Genomic DNA, 23,171 nt, shown 5'->3' on the forward strand with positions numbered 1-23,171 from the left:
TAAATAAGAGGGAAAGACAAAATGTGGATTTTTAATTATAAAAATTATTGTCGAAATTAGTAACATATCCAGGATTATGAACAAAGATTAAATGTGAGTTAATCGATTGTGTGTTTATAATAAAATAATCAGCCCAGGAAATATATCAGAGTAATTATATTAGTAAGAGAGGGCGATAAGGATGGTTTAAATTATGAAAAATAATTGTCGAAATTCGTAACCTATCCAAGAATTATGAAAAATGATAATATGTTATTTAATGCATTAGTGTGTTTGCAATGAAATAATAAGACCAGAAAATATATCAAAGTTATTATTTTAGTAAGTGGGGCGATGATGTGGGTTAAAATGATGAAAAATGATTGTCGACATTAGTAACATATCCAAGAATTATGAAAAATGACGAAGTAATTTTTAGTAAGAGAAGGCGACGAGGATGGTGTAAATTATAAAAAATTATTGTCGAAATTAGTAACATATCCAAGAATTATGAAAAATGACGAAATTTGATTTAATTGATTGGTGTGTTTATAATAAAATAATCAGCCTAGACAATACATCAAAGTTATTATATAAGTAAAGGGGAAGAAGATAAGGAGGGCTTAAATTATGAAAAACTATTGTCGAAATTAGTAACATATCAAAGAATTACGAAAGAATGATGAAATATTTGTTAATTGATTTGTGTGTTTGTAAGGAAATAATCAGCCTAGACAATATATCAAAGTTATTACTTAATAAAGAGGGAACGGCGAAAATATGGGTTAAAATTATGAAAAATGATTTTCGAAATTCGTAACATATTCAAGAATTATGAAAAATGATTAAATTTGATTTCATGCATTAGTGTGTTTGTAATAAAATAATAAGCCCAGAAAATATTTCAAATTTATTATTTTATTAAGGAGGGGACGATAATATGGGTATAAATTATGAAAAATGATTGTCGAAATTAGTAACATACCCAAGTTATGAAAAATGATGAAATGGAGGTTAATTGATTTGTGTGTTTGTAATGAAATAATCAGCCCAGCAAATGTATCAAAGTTATTATTTTAGTAAGGTTGGGCGACAACGTTGGTTTAAATTATAAAAAAATATTGTCGAAATTAGTAACACATCCAAGAATTACGAAAAATGATGAAATGTGAGTTGATTGATGTATGTGTTTGTAATGAAATAATCAGCCTAGACAATAGATCAAAGTTACTATTTTAGTAAGGTGTGCTATATGGTGAGTTTAAATGATGAAAAATTATTGCCAAAATTAGTATCATATCCAAGAATTATTAAAAATGTTGAAATGTGAGTTAATTGATATTTGTGTTTTTTTTTTTAATAAAGTAATCAGCCAATGCAATATAATTTAATATTTTAGTAAAGGGAAGGGCGATAATGTGGGTTGAAATTATGAAAAATTATTGTCGAACATAGTAACATATTCAATAATTATGAAAAATGATAAAATGTGAGTTAATTGACCGGTGTGTTTATAATAAAATAATCAGCCCAGGAAATACATCAAAGTTATTATTTTAGTAAGGGGGCAGTACAGTTTTAATAAAAAAAACTAGAATAATATGATTGTGCCTTCATTCATGCTGAACAGAACGCTCACAGCATGCCCAGCAACAATATATTACATATGAAAAATGCGGCTGTGGAATTTCCACAGGTCCCGCTAGTAATTATTATTATTCTAAGTTTCATTAAAAAGTTCTGTAAATATATTAAAAACGCACTCAGAAAGGTACCCATTTATTTAAATATCTTTCATTTAAATAAGTCCGTTTTGTTACTTACTTAAAAAAAAATGTTTTGTAAATATATATTTTTCTTTTAAATGTTCAAGAGTTTTGTAAATATATTTTTTTTTAAATCTTGCTTGCGAATATTCGACCATGTCGTATAATTACATATACTGCCTACTTTATTGCTCAAGTGATGTTTTTCTAATCATTTTTTTCTTTTTTATGCAACAAGTTGTACGATAAGATTTAGAAAATAATTGCATTGAACATTTTCTGATAAAATTGGATGAATTTTGAAATAATGATAATAAAGGGTGGCATTTTGGAAACTATTAAAAATATATAGTTAAAACAAAAGCAAAAGAGATTACACACAAAGGCATAGAAAATAACTAAATTTAATGTAATCTTTAAAATGAATTAATTTTTTTTATATTTAACATTTTTTATTGCATCTTGTATTTTTGAATTCATGCTTCTGCTTCACTCAAAAAAAAAAAAAAAAAAATTAAGGTAATGCATATAAGGGAAGTAACAACTATTTAAGTACGGTCAGAGTTGTTTCCCTTGAAGTTTTTAAATAAACGATTGCGTTAATTCAAAATTTGTTGGGTTTTTTTTTTAATGTATTTATTTGCTTCCTCATGAAAGCAAATTAGACACAAGGTCGTTTTTATGTGGTGTTAAACCAGCTCCCCTAAAACAAGGGTGAAAAAGGAGAACTCTGGCAGTATCCAAAAAATAGTAATTGTCTCAGTATGAAGGGTTTCCCTAGGTGTATCAGAATTTTTGTAGGAATATTTGACACCCCTAACACGAAACTGGGAATAAAATATAAAAAACTCGTAATTTCTCTTTTAAAAGTGAGTTGTTTATTTTTTTTTATGGATTATACTTCTAAAATAAACTATTAAGTTGTATAAAAAGTAATAGAAATATTATTTTTTTTATTTTTTAAAAAACAGTAATGAAATTAATTGAATTTTACGGGCTCAGTATTTTTCAATTTTTAAAATTTAAAAATCTATCAAAATTTTTTTATTGATTCTATTTTTACGATATTTTCAGGGTCAATGTGGAATTTTATGCTCTTTCCAATAAACCGAATATAATATTTTAGACAAACGTTTTTTTTAATTCATGCCCCCCCCCTATTTTGAAATGTCTATTAAAAAGTAAATAATTAATTTATGTGCCAAAGTTTTATATATCACAAATTGAAGATAAAAGATGAATAAATAATATATTCTAATTTAAAACAAAAAAGAAGAACAGTTTTTTTTTTTTTTTGGGAAATTTACCTGTAAAATCTGAAGTTTAAACCCATTTTTTAAAAAAAACCCATGTTGTTTGTATTTATTTTTTAATGAAACATTGGTTCTTGGCCCTTTAATTGAAAAGAAAATTAGGGGTTGAATTACATTTTTCGAGCAGTTATAAGCTTGGAAAGACAGGGGGTCGAATTATTCAATACTTTTCACGAAGTTTCTGACCCCCTACATTGACCAAGGACCAATTAACTTATATGCAGCATTGCAGCATCTGCAGAACATATACTACACTTTGATCCCGGCCCGAAGGCAAAATAGATAAAAAAAACAAAAAAAAAAAAACAACAAAATGTAAACAAAATGGCGCTGTTTTACAATGTGTCACTGTGTGGAGGGAGACAACTCTCGTTTCCGGTTCATGTTTTCATCTCGATTTATGACGCGATATTTTTTAAATCAAAACATTAAAATAGAAAGCTGCGACGAATTTTTTTTTAATATAACAAAATTGTTAACATTAATAATACAAAATGTAGTCTTTACGCAACTACTAAGAGAAAACCAATGAACTCACGATATTTGCACCCACTTTTTTTTTTTCTTAATTAAAAAGTAACAGTTACGGTAAGGTAAGGTAACTCTGTAATAATATATATGGAATAAAAAATATCATATTTAAGTGTATTTTTCGCCCGGGCAAGCCCCCCCCCTCCCCTGCTAGTGATTAATTTACATACTTCCCATATATAGAGTGACAAGACTAGAGGCTTATAATCTCACCCCAAATTTATAGAATTTTGTTACCATTTGAGCACAGGGAGGAGCAGGTATTAGTTTGATTGAATAGTAAGAGTGGATGGTTAAATCAAGGCAACTTCTGCCATTACTACCCAGCAAAACGTTACCAGTATCAACCAAGGGAAGGGTCTATCAAGTATGTATATGCAGTGTGATGGTGTATGGAAGTGAAGCCTAGCTAGTTAGGGGTTGAGGACATGCGTTGCATGAAGGGGAATTAAAACTAACTTAGTACTAATAAGCTCAGTGGGAGATTAAATCTAGACAGTATAGGGTGATAGCAGGAGACTAGGTTGATTTGGCAACGAAAGAATAGGTGAGCATTCATTGGGTTAGTTAAATGCAAAACAGCTGAGATAACATGGTTATTTGGCAAGGGAAGGCCAAAGAAAACATGGGAGGAAATGATAAGGATGAACTTGAGAAAAAGAGGGATGAATAAAGAATAATGAAAAACGGGTGTTAAACCGAATACAATGATGATAATGTGACTATGAGCAAATTATTCTCTTAGGTCAGAATATTCAGAAGCTATCTAACTTGAACCATATTCACATTACCTCCTTGAATTATTACTTGATAACCCGAAAATACACTCTTCTATGCAGAAGTACAAAATAGACCTGCTTCTGTAATGTAAGAGATTCAGAATTTGCCTCTAACACTACTACCATAGACACGCATCAGCCATTGACCCCTCTGATAACATGTATTATCTACCTCAATCCCTTAACACTTAACCACCAGGTAGATTCATAAGCTTGTGTATCGGAGCATTAGGTGTATCAGAATTTGTAGGAATTTTTGACACCCCTAACACGAAACTGCGAATAAAATATAAAAAAACTCGTAATTTCTCTTTTAAAAGTGGGTTGTTTATTTTCTTTATGGATTATACTTCCAAAATAAACTATTAAAGTTGTTTTAAAAGTAATAGAAATATTTTTTTTTTATTTTTTAAAAAGCAGTAATGAATTTTACGAACTCAATATTTTTCAATTTTTAAACTTTAAAACTCTATCAAAATTTTTCTATTGATTCTATTTTTATGATATTTTCAGGGTCAATGTGGATTTTATGCTCTTTCCAATAAACCGAATATAATATTTTAGACAAACGTTTTTTTTTAAATTCACGCCCCCCCCATTTTCAAGTGTCTATTAAAAAGTAAATAATTAATTTACTCACCAAAGTTTTATATATCACAAATTGAAGAAAAAAGGTCAATAAATAATATATTCAAATTTACAAAAAAAAAAGTAGTGTTTTTTAGAAATTTACCTGTAAAGTTTGAAGTTTAAAACCTTTTTTTTTTAAACCACGTTGTTTGTTTTTTCTTTTGTTTTTTTTTAATGAAACCTTGGTCCTTGCTCCTTTAATTGAAAAAAAATTAGGGCTTGAATTACATTTTTCGAGTAGTTATAAGCTTGGAAAGACAGGAGGTCGAATAATTCACGCCTCCCATTTTCAAGTGCCTATTAAAAAGTAAATAATTAATTTACTCACCAAAGTGTTATATATCACAAATTGAAGAGAAAAGGTCAATAAATAATATAGTCAAATTTAAAACAAAAAAAGTAGTGTTTTTTAGAAAGTTACCTGTAAAGTCCGAAGTTTAAAACCTTTTAAAAAAAAAACCACGTTGTTTTTTTTTTTTTTTTTTTTTTTTAATGAAACCTTGGTCCTTGCTCCTTTAATTGAAAAAAAGAATTAGGGCTTGAATAACATTTTGGAGGAGTTATAAGCTTGGAAAAACGGGGTGGAATTATTCACTATTTTCACGAAATTTCTGACACACCTATCGGAGCACTAATTGAATTCATATAAGAATACATAGACCATATCTTAAACTCTCTACTACCTAAAGTTCCTCGCTTCATAAAGGACACTACACATTTCATAAACATGATTAAACAAAGAGATACATTTCCTCAATAAACTATCCCAACTATAAATGTATCAGTCCCTTAAAACTAACATCCCTCACAATGAAGCATAATTTTTCCACTGAACAGATATGAGACATATGCAGTCTAATAAATTTCATCCTCACACACAATAAATTCTAATTCAACGACCAAACGACCAAAATTACCTTCAGCCAGCCCAAAGGTACTGCTAAGAGTGTGATTAAATGCCTGAAAAAAAATTGGTACAAACCTGTTTTTATTCAGTTCATACTAAGCTCTACTCTCTATTGCGTATTGAGCTTTTTTATTCAGTTGGGATTAAACTATCTATACATAAATGCTGGTATTTATATTAGATTATAGTTTATCATTGCGTATATCAGGTAAACACTACATCCTTTTGATTTCATTACTATATATATATATATATATATATATATATATATATATATATATATATATATATATTACATTTATATATACACCTTCAAATCAATTATCGTTAGTACTATTTTGATTTATTCTATCTTATTTGCCGTTTACATCTTATCTTCTATTTCTTAAAATTCATTATTGTTTGCATTTTTAATTTTTACTTTAGACATTTTCTTATCACTATTATTACCATTATTAAATATTCTGGTTGTTATGGCTAGATACCCATAACAACCAGGATAGTTAATAATGGTAGTAATAGTGATATTATTATTATGGTAATCCATGAATAATCAATATAATTATTATTAAGCATTATTATTATTATTATCAATTATCATCAATATCGCAGTCACTAACCTGTTTATTCCCTATTACCTTCTATTGTTAATTATTATTATCACAATTATGATAAATAATTATATCTAAGCATGGGGTTTTATTAATTATATACATTTCGAGATTATTATTATTATTATTATTATTATTATTGCTATATAACTTCATGTAGGAATAAGTAAAAAAAAAAGGCTGTGATAAGAAATAGCAGTGAAAGTGGAGGGATGTGGGGGGAATATGGGGATGGGAGACAAGTAGAAACGAGAAAGAAATGTTTTAAAATTACCACCAATGAATTATTTATGGTTTTCACTTTTTCCTCTCTTTCCTTGTTTTCTTTTCTTCCTAAAAGCCTAGAGAGATTTTTTCTTAAATTTTCCCTTAAAATTACCATATTATTCTGATGATGTAATAAAGTTATATATAACTTATTTCTCATTTTTCATTCAGTATTATTGTTTTCTGCTCCCCTTAACAGTGTTGAGCTTTTCTTATCTTGATAAGTTTTGCTTTGTTAAGATGTATAATTGTGTGTATATGTATGTGTAATTGTATGTATACATATCTATACATGCTTTCATGAGCATGTGGAAATATATATATATATATACATATATATATGTATATAATTTAAAGGAGACCCATAAATCAAATAATAAATAAAGTCCATGACAATTATCTCCCCTTAAAAACTTGCAAAATAAATACTCTCTATATATATATTAACTGTAGCGTCTTTAAATCAAAATACGCTAACGGAAACAATTTACTGCACGAGCGTCACCCTTTTAAAATTCATCATTCAATAAAATAAAAAGCTATAGCAAACATCTAAATGACTACTTTAAACACAGTTCCTGATTTCAAAAAAAGAAAAACTAAAAGGTAACTATCTCTATATATTTTTAAATCAAATTTATTATGTAAATTCAAAAATATATATTTTTTCTACTCATTTCTATCTATAACCTATATTAATTTTCTTATAAATCTTAAATCCAAACCTTTTATTTCAATTTTTTCAGATTCATCTGACTTACTTTTAATGCTAGGTTTATTTATGGTGTCTTTTAAATTCAATAAAAATCCTCCTAAATTTGCTGATGAGGAGACCGTGCTTACCAAAAAAACTATATATAATTGTTCTACATAACTTCATGTATACCACAAATAAAAAGCACGGATTTCCGAAACGATCGTACAGATAATTGACTTTGTTGTTGTTCCTTCTTATGAAACTGATTTTTAATTTAATTAAAATTTGATTTTTAAATTTTAAAATTTTTTTTAAATTTTTAAATTGAAAATCACTTTACTTAATATATATATATATATATATATATATATATATATATAATCATCCACATACAGTATTGTTTTGCTGTATCACAGGTCATCAGTGACCAGCAACTACCTCAAGCCAGGATTGAAACTTGATCGCCCAGGTGACAATCAGCGCTTTTTACCGTTACGCTATTTAAAGTGTTTTATCATTATTTTAATTCGGAAATTCATTTAAAAAAATTTAACAAGATTACCTTGAAGAGATTTAACACAAGACGTCAAAGAGCATACGGCAGACGTTGCCATGGGAACAGTGAAAAACTGTTCAAGGGGTCTTGCATCTTTACCCTTCCTCTCGTTTGAGCTTTTCAGATGGGGCTTTTGAGCGTTCCTGACATAATTTAGAAAATGAAGGACACTTTCATTATAATTAATTAAATTAGCGTCTCCTATCTCAAAATAAATAAATAAATAAATAAAAAGCATGTCTGATCGCGTTGTTTTAAGAATAGATCCTCCATACTTTTTCCTTTCTTCCTTTCTTCTTTTCTCTTCTTTCTACTTTTATTCTGTCTCCATTTTTTTTTTATTCAGTTTTCAATTTCATTAAATGACTAACCTCGAATAAGACAAAAGGTCTCTTGTCGCCTAACAATGCCTTATAAGATTGAAACAGTAAATTTATTGTATCAACTGATGGTAATTTTGTTTACCTCAATTGAATAAAATTATATATATATATATGTGTGTGTGTGTGTGTTAAAAAGTATCGGCAATTAGAAGCATCTTGAAATGAAAAATATAGAATTAACAGAAAAACTGTCTTAGAACACGCTTTTAGATGCACACACACACACACACACACACACACACACACACACACACACACACACATATATATGTATATACATACTAGCAGGACCCGTTATTTGGCGTTGCTTGGTGTAAGCATGTCCCCTCATAGAAAAATTAAAGTATGATTGTTGTTGTTGTTTTTGTTGCCCAAATGGCTTTTGGAATAGACATCCCATTTTTACAGTGGTGGTGGCTGTCAAAATATTTGCCACAAATTTAACCTTGATAATCGCTGTCAGGAGCCCCACGTGCAAATTCTATGAACCAACAAAGAAATTTAGGGGTAGCAGTGTCAGTTGGATATAATTAGATTTGTTCTTCGTCTGTGCATACTAATCTGGTGGTCAGTGATTTGAAGTGCATAATGCAAGGCTTTATTTTACAAAACCTACTTGTATCCGCCAAATATAAACGAGATTTTCTTAAGCCGCATAGTAAAAAACCTTTAAAAGTCGTCATTTAAAAAAAAGTGTTTAGTTGGATCTAAGGTGAAAATTTATCTGTAACCTTACCAGATCGAGTTACCAATATACTGGTAATTTCTGAAAATGCTATATTCCGAGTTACCACTAAACTAGTATTTTATCGACTATGTGTTTTTATGTTGTGTTACTAATGCGTTTAAAGTTTTTTCACAATTTTGCCCAGGAGGTTAGGCATAGAGGGAAATTAAGTTCAGTAGCTCAGGTCTGGTAGGGTTAAGAAAAAAACGATTGGTCAAACATGCCCTCCTCGTAAAAACAATACAGTAGGTTGTTGTTGTTGTTGTTTCCTAACCTCCAACCTCCTCCTGATAAAACCGGATTTCTGAATAGACACTCCCAACCTCCTCATGCTAAGAACCGGTTTCGGAATTGATACTCCCAACCTCCTCATGTTTTAACATGGTCACCCACAGCATCCCCATGTTAAGAATGGTTTTCGCAATATACATCCCATCCTGTGAGTGGGGGGAGGGTTGTCAAAATATTTACTTCAAATTTAACCTTGATAATTGCTGTCAGGATCCCGACGCACAAATACTATGAACCAAAAAAAAAAAAAAAAAAAAATGAAGTCATTTCAAAGAAAATATTAATGTTATGTTTCAGGTTTTTTTGTTTGTTTTTGGGGTGGGGGAAATTTGCCCGATGTTAATGTGTGCATAGGTATAGAAAAAATATAAATAAAAAAGGAAACGGCCCGTTTTAAAATACATTAAAAGACTCCCCTCCCCCAAAAAAGCATTGTTGCCGTTTTGTTAAGGAGATCCAGTAGCGAGAAAAACAATGCTATCTGGAAATGTTTTTTGTTTCAGGGATTGTTTTTAGTAGGGTGAGGGGTAGGTGTGTGGTGATAATGTGTGTGTTGTTAACTGTACGTTAATATATGATTAGGAGTGGTTAATATTTTTGTATTTGGTTTAATATTCATAAAACTATTGCTTCTGTGTAGAGAGAATTGGCATATTTGTATATTTATCTGATGCGTTCGTTTTTGTAACAAGGTGTGTAATCCAGAATAATCGATTTTTCAGCTTTTAGCCAATGAGAATTGCCGGAATTTTAGAGGGGAGAAATTATTAATTTCGAATCGCGAAATGGAAAGGTAATTGTATGTCTATGAGTGCATGATCCAGTTATGAAGAGTGCCAAGACAATATAGTTATAATGAGTATATTTCTTCCCGGTCTTGACTGGGGGCGGTAAGAAGACTTTAGGTATAGAGGGAAATAGGAACTACTTCGTCTAAAGATGGTACGATTGTTATGACGCTGCTCCTAGGATGCAATGTAGGATTCTATTATAACGACTAAATGTATCTAAAATGTCGTTCTAAAGTTACATAAGATAGGGACTAATAATATAGACATAATAAATTTGTGGGTGGCATATGTTGTTGCAAATCTACGGTATTTTGGTCCAGAGAGAAATTTCTGCAATCAAAATATTATATATCTATATACACACACACACACACACACACACACACACACACACACACACACACACACACACACAATATGGCAATCTGGGTTTTTTGTTGGTTCAATAGAAAACATGGTTGCTTGATGCTGACGTCACTTGGAAACTTCAAATTGCGAAATCTGGATATAAGGAACGAAATACGTTTTAATGGTTTTTGACACAAATAGAAACAAAGACAATCTTTTTTTTTTCGTCTTCTCTTTTTCAGACAATGTTTTACCGAAATTTTTTGCATTTAACGAGAAGTTGAATAAAACACAGCAAACGAAACGGAATTTGCGACGACATGTTTTTTTTTATTATTATAAAATGAGTTCGTCACGAGATTCGTTCATTTGTTTGATTTGAATTAAAATTTTTGAGAAACATTATTGTTTCAATAATGTATTCAGAAAAGTAGTTGCAACTTCCTTTTCTTTAACTTTAACGTCTTATGACGAGATAAAATGATATAAACACGAAAGTGTCGAAAAAATGAACAAAAAAAAAAAAATGAAATGAACGAAACGTTTTCAAAAGATTTCGGCAAAAAATTGTTTGAAAAAGAGAAGAAACAAAATAAAAGGTCAGTATTATTTATTTCTTTATTAAAAAAAATTGTTGCGTCAAAAACTATTAAAACGTATTTCATCTCCTATATCCGGATTTCGCAATTTTAAGTTTCCAAGTGACGTAAGCATCGGAGGGGGGTATATTTTATGTTTGATCTATAAAGGCCCAGATTGCGCACAATATTGTAGGCATTCAGGCATATTTCTCGAGACATTTCATCATTTCATTACTTCCCCTGTTTTCTAGACGGTGATAGCTGATTTGGCATCCCCGACGAAACATCTTCCAACAGATATTTTAAATGAAAAAATTTATCGCATTCTTAGTCGAATTATTATTATTATTATTATTATTATTATTATTATTATTATTATTAGTAGTAGTAGTAGTAGTAGTAGTAGATGTTGTTGTATTATTATTATTATAAGTAGTTTCGCGTAAGAATGATACTTTTCTGTAAAAAAAAGTTTATTTACTTTTACGAATGTTTCACATAAAAAAGAAACCTATTACAAGAAATAAATATTAGACATTTATTAAATACAAGTAAGAATTGTTCACATTGTTCCAATTATTTTCATAGCACTAATGCATGACAGTTACATAAGGCGAATGTTTGTATTTTAGTTTCAAGAACCGCCAAGAGATGTCGCTTGTCAGTGGTCGATAACTCTTCCTTTTCTAAAAGTTCGTGCCACCTAAAATGATATATTTATATATTTTTTATACAATCTTTCTGTACAAAAATAAAAACAAATTATTCTTAAACCTCTATAAATGTTTCATGCTTTTTAAATTATATTTTGCTACATTTTATATACAACCTTATCGAAAAAAAAATCTAAAAACAATCTTTTATTTTCATGTTTTTATATTTTATTATTCTATTTTTTGTTATAAATCACTCATTGAAAGGTAAAATCCATTGAAAGCGGTCGGTCGTTCTATGAAAAAATAAAGCTGTGTACGCATTATAAATGTTTCTTTTCTGTGTCTTACGTTATACATTAGTACATTAGGGGTCATTTCGAGTTAAAAGTTTATTTACTGCACTCATCTGGACTAGAGAAAATCATGATTTAAATGTGTATGTCTCGTCTAAATAACTAACGATGAATATCTAATATGGCCGACAAGACGGGTGATCAAAAAGTCAGATCGAGCGTACCGCGTACCGGAAAACGAAATGAGACTAACGAAATGAGACCTCATTTGATCTCATTTCGTTTTCCGGTACGCTCGATCTGACTTTTTGATCACCCGTCTTGTCGGCCATATCAGAGAATTATCGTTAGTTATTTAGACAAGACATACACATTTAAATCATGATTTTCTTTAGTCCAGATGAGTGCAGTAAATAAACTTTTAACTCGAAATGACCCCTAATGTACTAATGTATAACATAAGACACAGAAAAGAAACATTTATAATGCGTACACAGCTTTATTTTTCTCATAGAACCACCGACCGCTTTCAATGGATTTTACCAATTGAAAAAAAATACTAATACATTAAAATTTTATTTTGATACATTTTTTATGCAATAAATGTTCTGATTTTCATATATTTTTTGTGTTATTTATTTCGTTATTATATATTTGTTGCGTTATCGTAAACACTTGTTTATATTTGAGGTTCATATAATGGCCGCTAGATAGCGGTTCTCTTTCTAAGAACAGATGCTAATATGTAATTGTCATATAGAAGTGCCAAAATATTAATAATAAATAATAATAATAAAAAATAATATAATATTACATATTATTCTAATGTTTCGTAAGGGACGCCAAATCATTTATCACTGTTTAGAAAACAGGGGAGGTAATGCAACAATTAAATGTCTCGTGAATATGCCATATTGTAAATAAATTTGAACAGATATCATAAACTTTCGAAAATCTTTATCAATTCCCCGATGCATCCAATTGTTTTTCTCTTCTGAATTGATGAAGGGTCTTGAACAGTACCATCATCGTCTCTTGTGTTCTCTGTTTTTAGTGCAGAGTCACTCGTCGTAGCATTCTGGGGGTGATCACACATTTCCCCGACATTCTTTTTTTCATCACCCTCATTGGTTTGAATCTGGCGGTCGTTCATCGAATTCAAAACGGGTGGTATTTCTTCTGACTTCTCTCCGCCGTTATCCACCTTTTCTAGCATCAGATCCATAGTGTCGGTTCCGCGTTCAACAAAGGTTTTTATCGATTCCTTCACTAAGGCCATCCGTAGATTTTTCAAATCGATGCTGCGTATTTGTTCGTTCGCATTCAGCCCGGCTGTAACTTGCATCGCCAAACCTTTCATTACATCTGGCGAGGTGAGAGACAGCGTCTTGCCTTTCTCGTAACACGCAATTGTTTCCCGTTGATTGAACTCCTTCCAGGGGATAGTGCGCTCGTAGATTTCCCAAATGACACAGCATAGGCTGAACAGGTCCGATTTAAATGACGGGATCCGCTCCTGCAAAAGCTCCGGAGAGGACCATCGCCAGGCAGAATCTTTATGCGACCGTTCTTCGCGTAGAATCAGCCAGTTGCTCGGACAGTCGTTTACGTAGTTCATATATTCGAAATTGGTCAGCTTCGGTGTTTCCTCATTCACCATCTAAGCAAATAAATAAATAAAATTAAATAAAATATACATAGATAATAATTAGGGCTACGACAAGAGAATATTCTTATTGTTTTGACTCTCGCGTATATATTCGACACAGTTAATCAGTCGAGAACCACATCACTATCTTAAAAACATAAAATATTAACTGATATATACTCGAGGGTCAAAATAATGATAAGAATGTTCTCTTCTTCTTCTTAATAATAATAATAATAATAATAATAATAATAATAATAATAATATGCGAAGGCATTTTATATTCGTTAGTATGACACTAATTTCCAACAACCATAACAAAAAATACAAGTAAAAACTAGTAAAATGAAATTAATTCATCGTAATTTTTACTCTGTATTAAAGAGGAATGATCGGGGTTAAATCGTATATAAATATTCTTTATTTTATACTGAATAAAACGGACGAAATTTGATTTGAACGTCATTTTGACCCAACCATAAATAAATGAGAAAATAACAATGGCGTCGTAAATATACTAGAAACAAGTCTTAAGGAACATTACAAATATAGGAGAGAAAAAAAAACTATACAATAGATCTTTTAAAAGTATTTGTTCAATCATTATTCAAGTGAAATATTACAGTAAAACCCTTAGATTTGGCTAGAAATATTATGAAAAAGACAAACATGTATATCCAGAAATATAAACATTCTTTATTTTACACTGAATAAAAAAAACGGGCGAAATTTGATTTGAACGTTTCAAAATAAGGAAAATATTTTTGGAAAAAAAATGAGGAAATAACAATGGCGTCATAAATAAACGACAAACAGGTCTCCATAAAACATTAAAAATGTAGGGAGAAAAACTTAGTACAAATATCTTTTTTTTTTAAAGATTTTGTGCAATCACTATTCAAATGAAATATAACAGTAAATCTTGTCTTGAAATATGAAATTGCGGCAATATGAACTGGAACAAATACATAGAGGACATTGCAAAGGCTGTTGGAAAGAAGATGGGTTCCCTCTATCGAACTAGAAGACTACTCATGCCTGAGAGTATCCTGTACCTTTACAAGGCCACCATTCACCCATGCATGGAGTATTGTTGCCACGTCTGGGCTGGTGCATCTACCACTCGTCTCTCCATCTTAGATAAAGTCCAAAAAAGAGTTGTCAATCTAATCGGTCCCACTTTATCAACTAAGATCCAACCCCTGTCTCATCGCCGTAATGTTGCACCCCTGTGCCTGTTTTACAAATATTTTAATGGAATGTGTTCTGATGAACTTGTTTCACTTGTACCCCCTCGACATACATATCCCCGACAAACCCACTTAGCAATAAGATCTCACCCCTTCACTGTTGATGTCCTTAAATGCCAGAAATCTTTCTATTCTAATAGTTTCTTCCCTCAAACAGCTAGACTTTGGAATTCCCTTCCTATTGCCGGCTTCCATGGCTGTACTGATATGCAGAAGTTTAAATGTTACATAAAAAATATCTTGTTAGTCTTTCCTAGACATGGCCCCAAATAGTAGCCCCTTACGCCCAAGTGGCGATATGCTTTGTAAGTAAAAAACCAAAAACAAAAAAAGATATACGGTGGCGCCAAAAAAGAAAAGTCCGCGCTTGTTATTCTTTCAAATCCGCAAATTTAAGCTAAATTGAATGTAACTGTTTAAACAACTCATTTGATTCATCTTTTATTCCAATTTTACCTGTTCATATTTGACTTTTAATTTAAATATTCTAGTGTTCAAGTCATTTAAAAAAAAATAACTCCAAATCGAGAAGGCAGAAAGAAACTCTGCACAACGGAAAAATTGTTATTTAAATGTAACTTTAGAACATTAATGCAACACAAATACAACAGCAACACAATGAACTAGTGAATATTTAATACCATAGTCCATCTGCAATTTGACAGCCTGCAATCTTTTGGACATTCCTTGAATTAGTCTGCAGCAATACTCCGATAAAAGGGCATCCCACTTCTCTTTAATTTTTATCTAAATTTTTTCCAAATTTGAACTTTTATCATTGCATAAGTATTGCTTGATATAATGCCATATGTTTTCAACAGGATTGAGGTTTGGAGATTGTGCAGGCCAATCCAAAAATGGAATATCATGCTCTTCAAGGAACCTCTTGACATTGCCAGTTGTGTTGTTGCATAGTGTTAGGGTCATATTTAAGGACGGGTACATATATAAGATGGTGATGAGGGATAGAAGACATTTATACAGTTCTGGAATGTTTCTTCTTAACACATATAGCGAGGAGAGAGGATAATCAGTTCTTTTAACACAGGAGTGGACAGTCATTACTTAGGATGTAGAGGGGGACACATTACTTGGATGGGTTATACAAAGTTCATTAAAGATGGTTACACATTACTTTTTGCTGCTGAATGATGACACGACACAGTTTTACAAAAACATGATGATAACTTTATTATCAGATCGACCGGTCAGATGATGATTACGAAGTCAGGAATTCAAAGTCGTTTTACATGTTTTCCCTTCGCTTCTAAAGGGACCCTCCTCTGATCATGTCAGCTCTGTCCGACCGACTCTGCTGGTTGTTCGATCCAGACTCAACTCCTCTGATCTTTGACTCTAGCTCCTATGTTGAGAATTCATTTTTGCTATGACGTCAGACGTGTGCTCTCAAAACGTGATCGACTCACGTGGCTTAAACATACATTTCCAAAACACACTTCTGCAACAAAGAATTCTCACTAAGCTATTTTTCAACCTAACTTATTTTTCAATATGTTTTTAAATTGTATTGCTCATTATCTTTTTAGCTGACCTTTTTTTAAATTCAATTTCCATAAAAGAATGCACAATAAAATTCTTTTTACAATATCTCTATTTCCAAAAAAAAAAAAAAATAGCTATATTTTAACATTCCAATCTGAATCTATTCTGAACCTTGCTTACAAGGTTCAAATCTCGGCCTATCCTAATCTCATTTTCCACTTATCTAATGTTCTTCTTACTTACAGGAAAAGCGAACAGCCGTTTTTCGTGTTACAGTGTGAATGGGAGCATTATCCTGCATGAAAATGGGATTATCATCCAAATTCCGGTCAACGTAGCGTAGAAAATGCTCAGTCAACATATTAATGTACTTGGTCGAATTAATTCGACCTTGCAAGCGAACTATAGGCCCTGGACCATTGGCACTAATAACGCCCCAAACCAAAACTGAACCTCCAGTACCTTGCAGCATTGAAACTGTGCACCTAGGATTAAATTCTTCGTCCTTCCTTCAATGGACGTTCTGCCTACCATCACTACCTAGCCTATTGAACTTGCTTTCATCGCTAAAAATCACTTTTGACCAATATGAAGTCATGATCTTCATTGCATCCAAAGTCCAGACGGCTCTTTCTGTTCTTTACAGAAATCATTGGCTTGCGTCTTGCAACACAGCCTCGTAAATTAAATTCCTTCAATCTGTTAACTGTAGAAAGAGAGCACTTTTTAACAAGATTACACTATTATTGGATTTGGGGAACCATTTCAAATCTGTTTCTGAGGATGCGAATCTAGATAGCATTATCTTCCCTGTAAGAAGTAACTTTAACCAGATTTAGGGGCATCACAAACACGGCCGATTGCAAATAAATAATAGATAGACACAGTAGAACCCAGGTAGACATCATTAAAAATTAGTAACAAAATACAGTACAGTGTAAAATACACATGAATATAATCAAATAACATTATAAATAACACCGCAAGACGGAGCAAATACCATAACCAGAAGCCGGAAAAACATCGTATTTCACATCGTAACCCCCCACCCCCACCACCACCACCACACACACAAAAAAGAAGTATTCTAGGGCCACCGTACCCTAGATTCTACTGTATTCGTTTTATTTATTTCAAGAATATGTTGCTGGCAATTATTTTCAAAAAGAAGAAAGGGTATTTTTTTTTTCCAAAATAGTATTGACTCTGACGAACATTTATTATTCTAAAAGGAATATTATTATTAACAGCAAATTATACTTAAATACATGCGCTATTTAAAGAGAGACATTGGTAAATGTAAGGGGCATAACCTCGTCAATGTAACAGAAACGAGATAAATCGAGACTAGTAATTCAATGTTTATGGCTTCCATAGTGTATTTGTGTATGATACAGTTTTATTTTTATTATAGATTTTTCACACACACACACACACACACACACACACACACACACACACACACACACACACACACACACACACACACACACACAATGTTGATTACGTTCAAATATATTAAATTAAACTTAAAACTAATTTTTTCAAAGTTGTCCAATACCAACATTTATATAAATATTAAAACAGCGTATGTAAATTAACACCGTTTTTATGTTAGCGTATGACAAGAGGCTGTACAACAACTCTGTGCAAGCATAAATGTACAGGTTAATCACACACAAATATATTCCTGCAGTTTTCATTCCAAATGCCAAAAGATGGTAACTATTCTCACTCATTAATTTTGTTTGTTATTTAAAAAAATTTTGTACTTTTTTTTTTTTTTTAAAATTTAGGCAAACGCCTAAACTTTCATTATATTGCATCTTACACATGTTTCGTTGGATGTTGGACGATATTTTCCTCAAATCACCAAACAACTCATCTGAGACGAACAAATATTCCACACAAATCGCCACCAAGTTCAAGCTACAGAATGAAAATAGGAAAATAAATTTGAAGGAAGATATGTAAAATCATGCGTGCGTGTGCTAAATCAAGGGAGCTAACCCTGCAAACACAAAGCGTCCAACACCCTTTTTCGGATAGATCTTTATACGTTACTGGAAAGTTTTAAAAAAGATAAATATTAATAAATGTAGAGAATAGAAAGTGGATCTTAGGTTTACTTTTGGCAAACTCGCAATTTTCGCTTTTCTTATTTTGTCCTTCAGTTTTCATATTCTATGAACGATGTTTTTGACAAAGGAGGAATAATTGCTGTTGAACGGAGCGGAAATATCCATATAATACTTATCACTGGCTAATATTTGTTATTTACTGAATTGGCTTCATGCTTTGTCTCGAGCGATTTACATAAAAAAAAAGTTATAATCGAGATGACTTATAAGAAAACGATATAATGTGTAATCGATTAATGCACATTACAAATGGTAGCTTACAATTTATGAATTCAAGCGGGATAATTCAAAACGGACTATTTTTAAGGGAGATAACTTATAAATACTATTGCAAATGAAAAACTTATGCAATGACATGTCATCTGGTCAAATTAAAACAATAAATGAATCACTAGATAACTAAAATAATTAGTCAATTGTAATTTTTAATGAACTAAAATGAAAAACCATATTTCAATTAAAAAATATAGAGACATAACTTTCCTCTCTGTATTTCCTTTCCATTTCATTGCAGTTATTTAAGTTTTATTTTCAACTTAACATTGTAAGCTCGGAATCGGTCCTTTTCAAACCAAGGGAGATAACTTATCTCAACTTATTTTAGTTTTTTTAACATAATTTTTCACGAATTCATTTTATTTACAAAAACAGCAAATACTTTTATTTATTTTAAAATGGAAATGGAGAGAATGTATCTTATTGGCAGGTTAAAATAATAAAAGTCCCGATTTTTTTTTCTCTTTTTGTTTAAAAATTTTTTCTTTTAAGCATTCAATAAAAAAAAGTAGGGAGAAAGAAACAACTATATAACAAATAACAATCCACAGTTAAACATCGAGGAAATTAAATGTGACCTTATAAAAGCCTATGGAACGGGCCCATTTGCGGCCTTTGGACGATTCACCACTTGCTGCCTATGTCCGGGAGAGACTGTAGACGAGTTTCTGATAGACTTGCAACAGCTGGCATGGTTAGTGGGCAAAATACCACCAGAATACTGGATGAAAAGTGCCTTCATTGGTGGGCTACCGTGCCATGTCAGGGGGCTTTTGTGGTCGTCAACTAGAATGGATACCCTGTCATTGAAAGAACTGCTCAAAAGAGCACAAGCCTTATTGGTTGACAACAGGGACGAGGGTCTTGCCGCTGCAATGCAAACTAGACAGGCCCCATACGCACCAATGCTTGGCCAGGGTAGCAGGAGTGGTTGCGTTAACTGTTTCAGATGCAGGGGTTGAAACAATCTGGTCAGAAACTGCATGTAGTGTGACAGTGGTAACAATCAGAGAGATAGATCAACTATGCATTGTTTTTCTTGCAACAAAACAGGGCACCTGGCAAGAGACTGTCCAGGAAACGGTAATAGGGGCGAGACGCCAGCGCCACTCTTTCCCCATTTAAATTAAAATAAATAAATAAAAGTGTTATACTCGTACTTGTTAGTATGTTCATTTCGCTTGGGTTGAACCAGCTTCTTCTTTGGTGTGCGCCACATTTTTTTTTCTTAGTTTTTACTTTCATCCACTCTAAACAAGTTATGTTGTCACTGAGGCTATTGTGATTGGGGATCATATATTTATAAAAGGAAAGTGTTTATTCACATTACATTTAAATGTTTGCTTATACAGTCAGAGAAATGGAGTAGGGAGAGAATTTCCAAGACAATGCATTCCGAGGAAAGAACTATTAGAGCGGAAAGTTTTCCAGAATCTGGGAACCTTTGCAGTGAAGGGGTGGGACTTTGTTGCTAGTCGAGTTGGTCAGTGAGTATTTATGTTGAGATCGGTACAGTCAAGAAAATAGGGAACCATTTTGGTACAATATCAGCTCATGCATGCAAGTGATCCTTGGACAAGTTACATGAGTCACTCACGGTTCTACCATTGAAGACCAACCATTTGTGAGCCAAAGAGCATTGCAAGGTCCTCCTAGATTGTTGTTGCCAATGTCTTTTGCTGGCAGGCGGAAGTGCAGGAAGAATTACATCATGAATAAGCTCCTCTTCTAGATGCTGGACTGCATGTCCAAATCACCTGAGACAATGTTGCAGTAATATGGTTCACAAAATCTTGAGATATAAGTTCTTCTTCTTCACGTTGAACAGTCGATGACTGCTTGACATATCTGAAAGATTTTTTCTCAGAATTTTAGCAAATAACAACTGCTGTATACATAACGTTCCCTTTGAACACGCATGTGACTGTATATACTAGTATTGGATCTATTAATCGCAATAAGAATTGTGAATCAAAAAAATCGGAAATTTTTTGGGTATCAGAATCGGTATCGGAAAAATTTGTGCCTATTTTTCCTATGCCAACAATGATTCTTTTAATTGGGTTAATTTAATTTGATTTTCTTTAAAGAAAAATATTCCACCGCTGATAGTAATTTCAAAATAATGAATGTTGATTTTTATTGGATTTTCTTTAAAGAAAACTATTCTACCGCAGACAGTAATACTAAAATAATGAATGTTGATATAACCTATTAGTAAAACTAAAATCGATAAATCATCCCTCACAAGTGTATCCTAATGTGTAAGAAAATATCTGCACATTTAACGTGTTTTTATGGTGATCGTGAAAAATAACAACTTTATAGTTAAAGATGTAGAGATTTAGAAAGAATCGGAATCGGTAATTGTATCAGAATCGGGAATCTAATATGGAATCAGTAATTGCATCGGAATCGGTAAAAATACTAGAATCGTCCCATCCCTACAGTATAGTGTGGGAAGAATCACCTCATGGATGAGCTCCTTCTTTAGATGCTGGACTGTATGTCCAAACCACCAGAGACGATTGTAACATGGACTACCAGAGACGATTGTAACATGGACCACAAAATCCTGAGCTACAAGTTCTTACCCTTCACGCTGCATAAGTAGTGGTGGTTAGTTTTATTGAGTAACATTCACTAAGTAATAATGTTGGCCAAATAATAATGCATAACTAGCGAGACCTGTGGAAATTCCACAACGAACTCTTTCAAATGTAATATATTGATGTTGGCATTCTGTGGATGTTCAGTGTAAATGGAGATGCTCTGATATTATTGTAGCTTTTTTGTTAAAACCGTAAAAGTATTTATCTAAGCTAACAGAAACACTTGACGTAGCCCGGTTGTAAAATACGTTTAAATACGATATTTTAATTTATGCAGATTTCGCATATATATTCTTTATATATAGAGAATCAATTTTCTATCGATTATTACATATTATAAAGTTGTGATTTCAAAAATATAAAAAAAAAATATCCATATGATTTGAGTGCATCAGCTTGAATCGAAACCAAAACTTATGAAGAAAAAAAAAAAAAAATATATATATATATTTACCAGTGGTGAAAAAACCGAACTAGAGTGCTCAATGTGTAGTCAGAGCAGTATATAGGTAATTTATTACTGTGAGTCCAGAATGAGTTTACAAATTGTTTCAGCTAGAGGAAAATCCTCAAAGAGGAAAGATCCAACTAGCATCGTCAGAATTCATAGATGGACTCATCTATTTTTCCTCTTTGAGGATTTTCCTCTAGCTGAAACAATTTGTAAACTCATTCTGGACTCACAGTAATAAATTTCCTATATATATATATATATATATATATATATATATATATATATATATATATATATATATATAACTTGAGCTTCCTGAGACGAAATGCACCTAACATTAATGCCTTTTGTTTTTCTAATTCCTTTTGCAAATCTTAATTATGTTCTGCAAAACCGAAAACCAAAATCAACCCACCTTTTCCCCCTTTTTCTTTCTTCCCATTTCTCTTTCTATTTCCCCCACTTCCTGACTAGTTTCCTAACTTAAAATGTACCAAAACATTAATACTGTAACCCTTTTCCCTCTCCCATTGCAAAACTTATTCATGTTCTGCAGGACAGGAAACAAAAACGATAACATCCACTATAAAACAACCAAACCAAACACTACAAAGTAGTGATTGAAGATACAAAGAGCTTGAAGAATAAAAACCTTCTACAAAATAACTCGATGCAACATGAATGCTATTTCCAAAATAACTGGATTCGGAATTAAATTGCACAAAAAGGGTTGATACGCCTTAAAAAAAAAAAACAACCAAACCAAACCAAACCTTGAGCTACAATCGAAACCGAAACCAAAACTTATGAAGAATTCTTGATAAAATTATTTATAAAAAAAATAAATGACTTAAGTGCCATCAGCTATAATCGAAACCGAAACCAAAATTTATGAAGAATTCTTTGTAAAATCATTTATTACAAGAAATGGAAGTCCATAACATAACAATTAAACGACCCGGATGTAAGCATGACACACATGCTATCATATTAATATATAAATATAGAAATTTTGTTTGGAAAGTTTTTTTCTTCTGTGGTATTGTTGTGGTGCCCACCTTACAGATAACAATTAACTTTTCTGCTTATTATAAAGACCTGGATTAATGAATGTAAGGTGTTAGTGTAGTAATCGTAAATTGTGTAGATTAGGTAGAATTATTTATGGAGACGGCTCAACA

At 31.7% G+C, this 23,171-nt stretch overlaps 1 protein-coding gene across 1 annotated transcript in view; it reads right to left on the bottom strand.

The window, feature by feature from the left end:
* Positions 1-12,998: 12,998 nt before the first annotated feature.
* Positions 12,999-23,171, bottom strand: part of LOC145296755 (inactive serine/threonine-protein kinase TEX14-like) — a 57,100-nt gene continuing 46,927 nt past the window's right edge. Inside the window, exon 4 of the mRNA XM_080142797.1 lies at positions 12,999-13,766. Coding sequence (XP_079998923.1) covers positions 13,044-13,766 — 723 coding nt within the window. The 3' untranslated portion in view covers positions 12,999-13,043. The remainder of the gene's footprint in view (positions 13,767-23,171) is intronic.

This window comes from Euprymna scolopes, chromosome 2 (genome assembly GCF_053919585.1).
Source record: "Euprymna scolopes isolate OS-2025 chromosome 2, ASM5391958v1, whole genome shotgun sequence".
Taxonomy (NCBI): Eukaryota; Metazoa; Mollusca; class Cephalopoda; order Sepiida; family Sepiolidae; genus Euprymna; species Euprymna scolopes.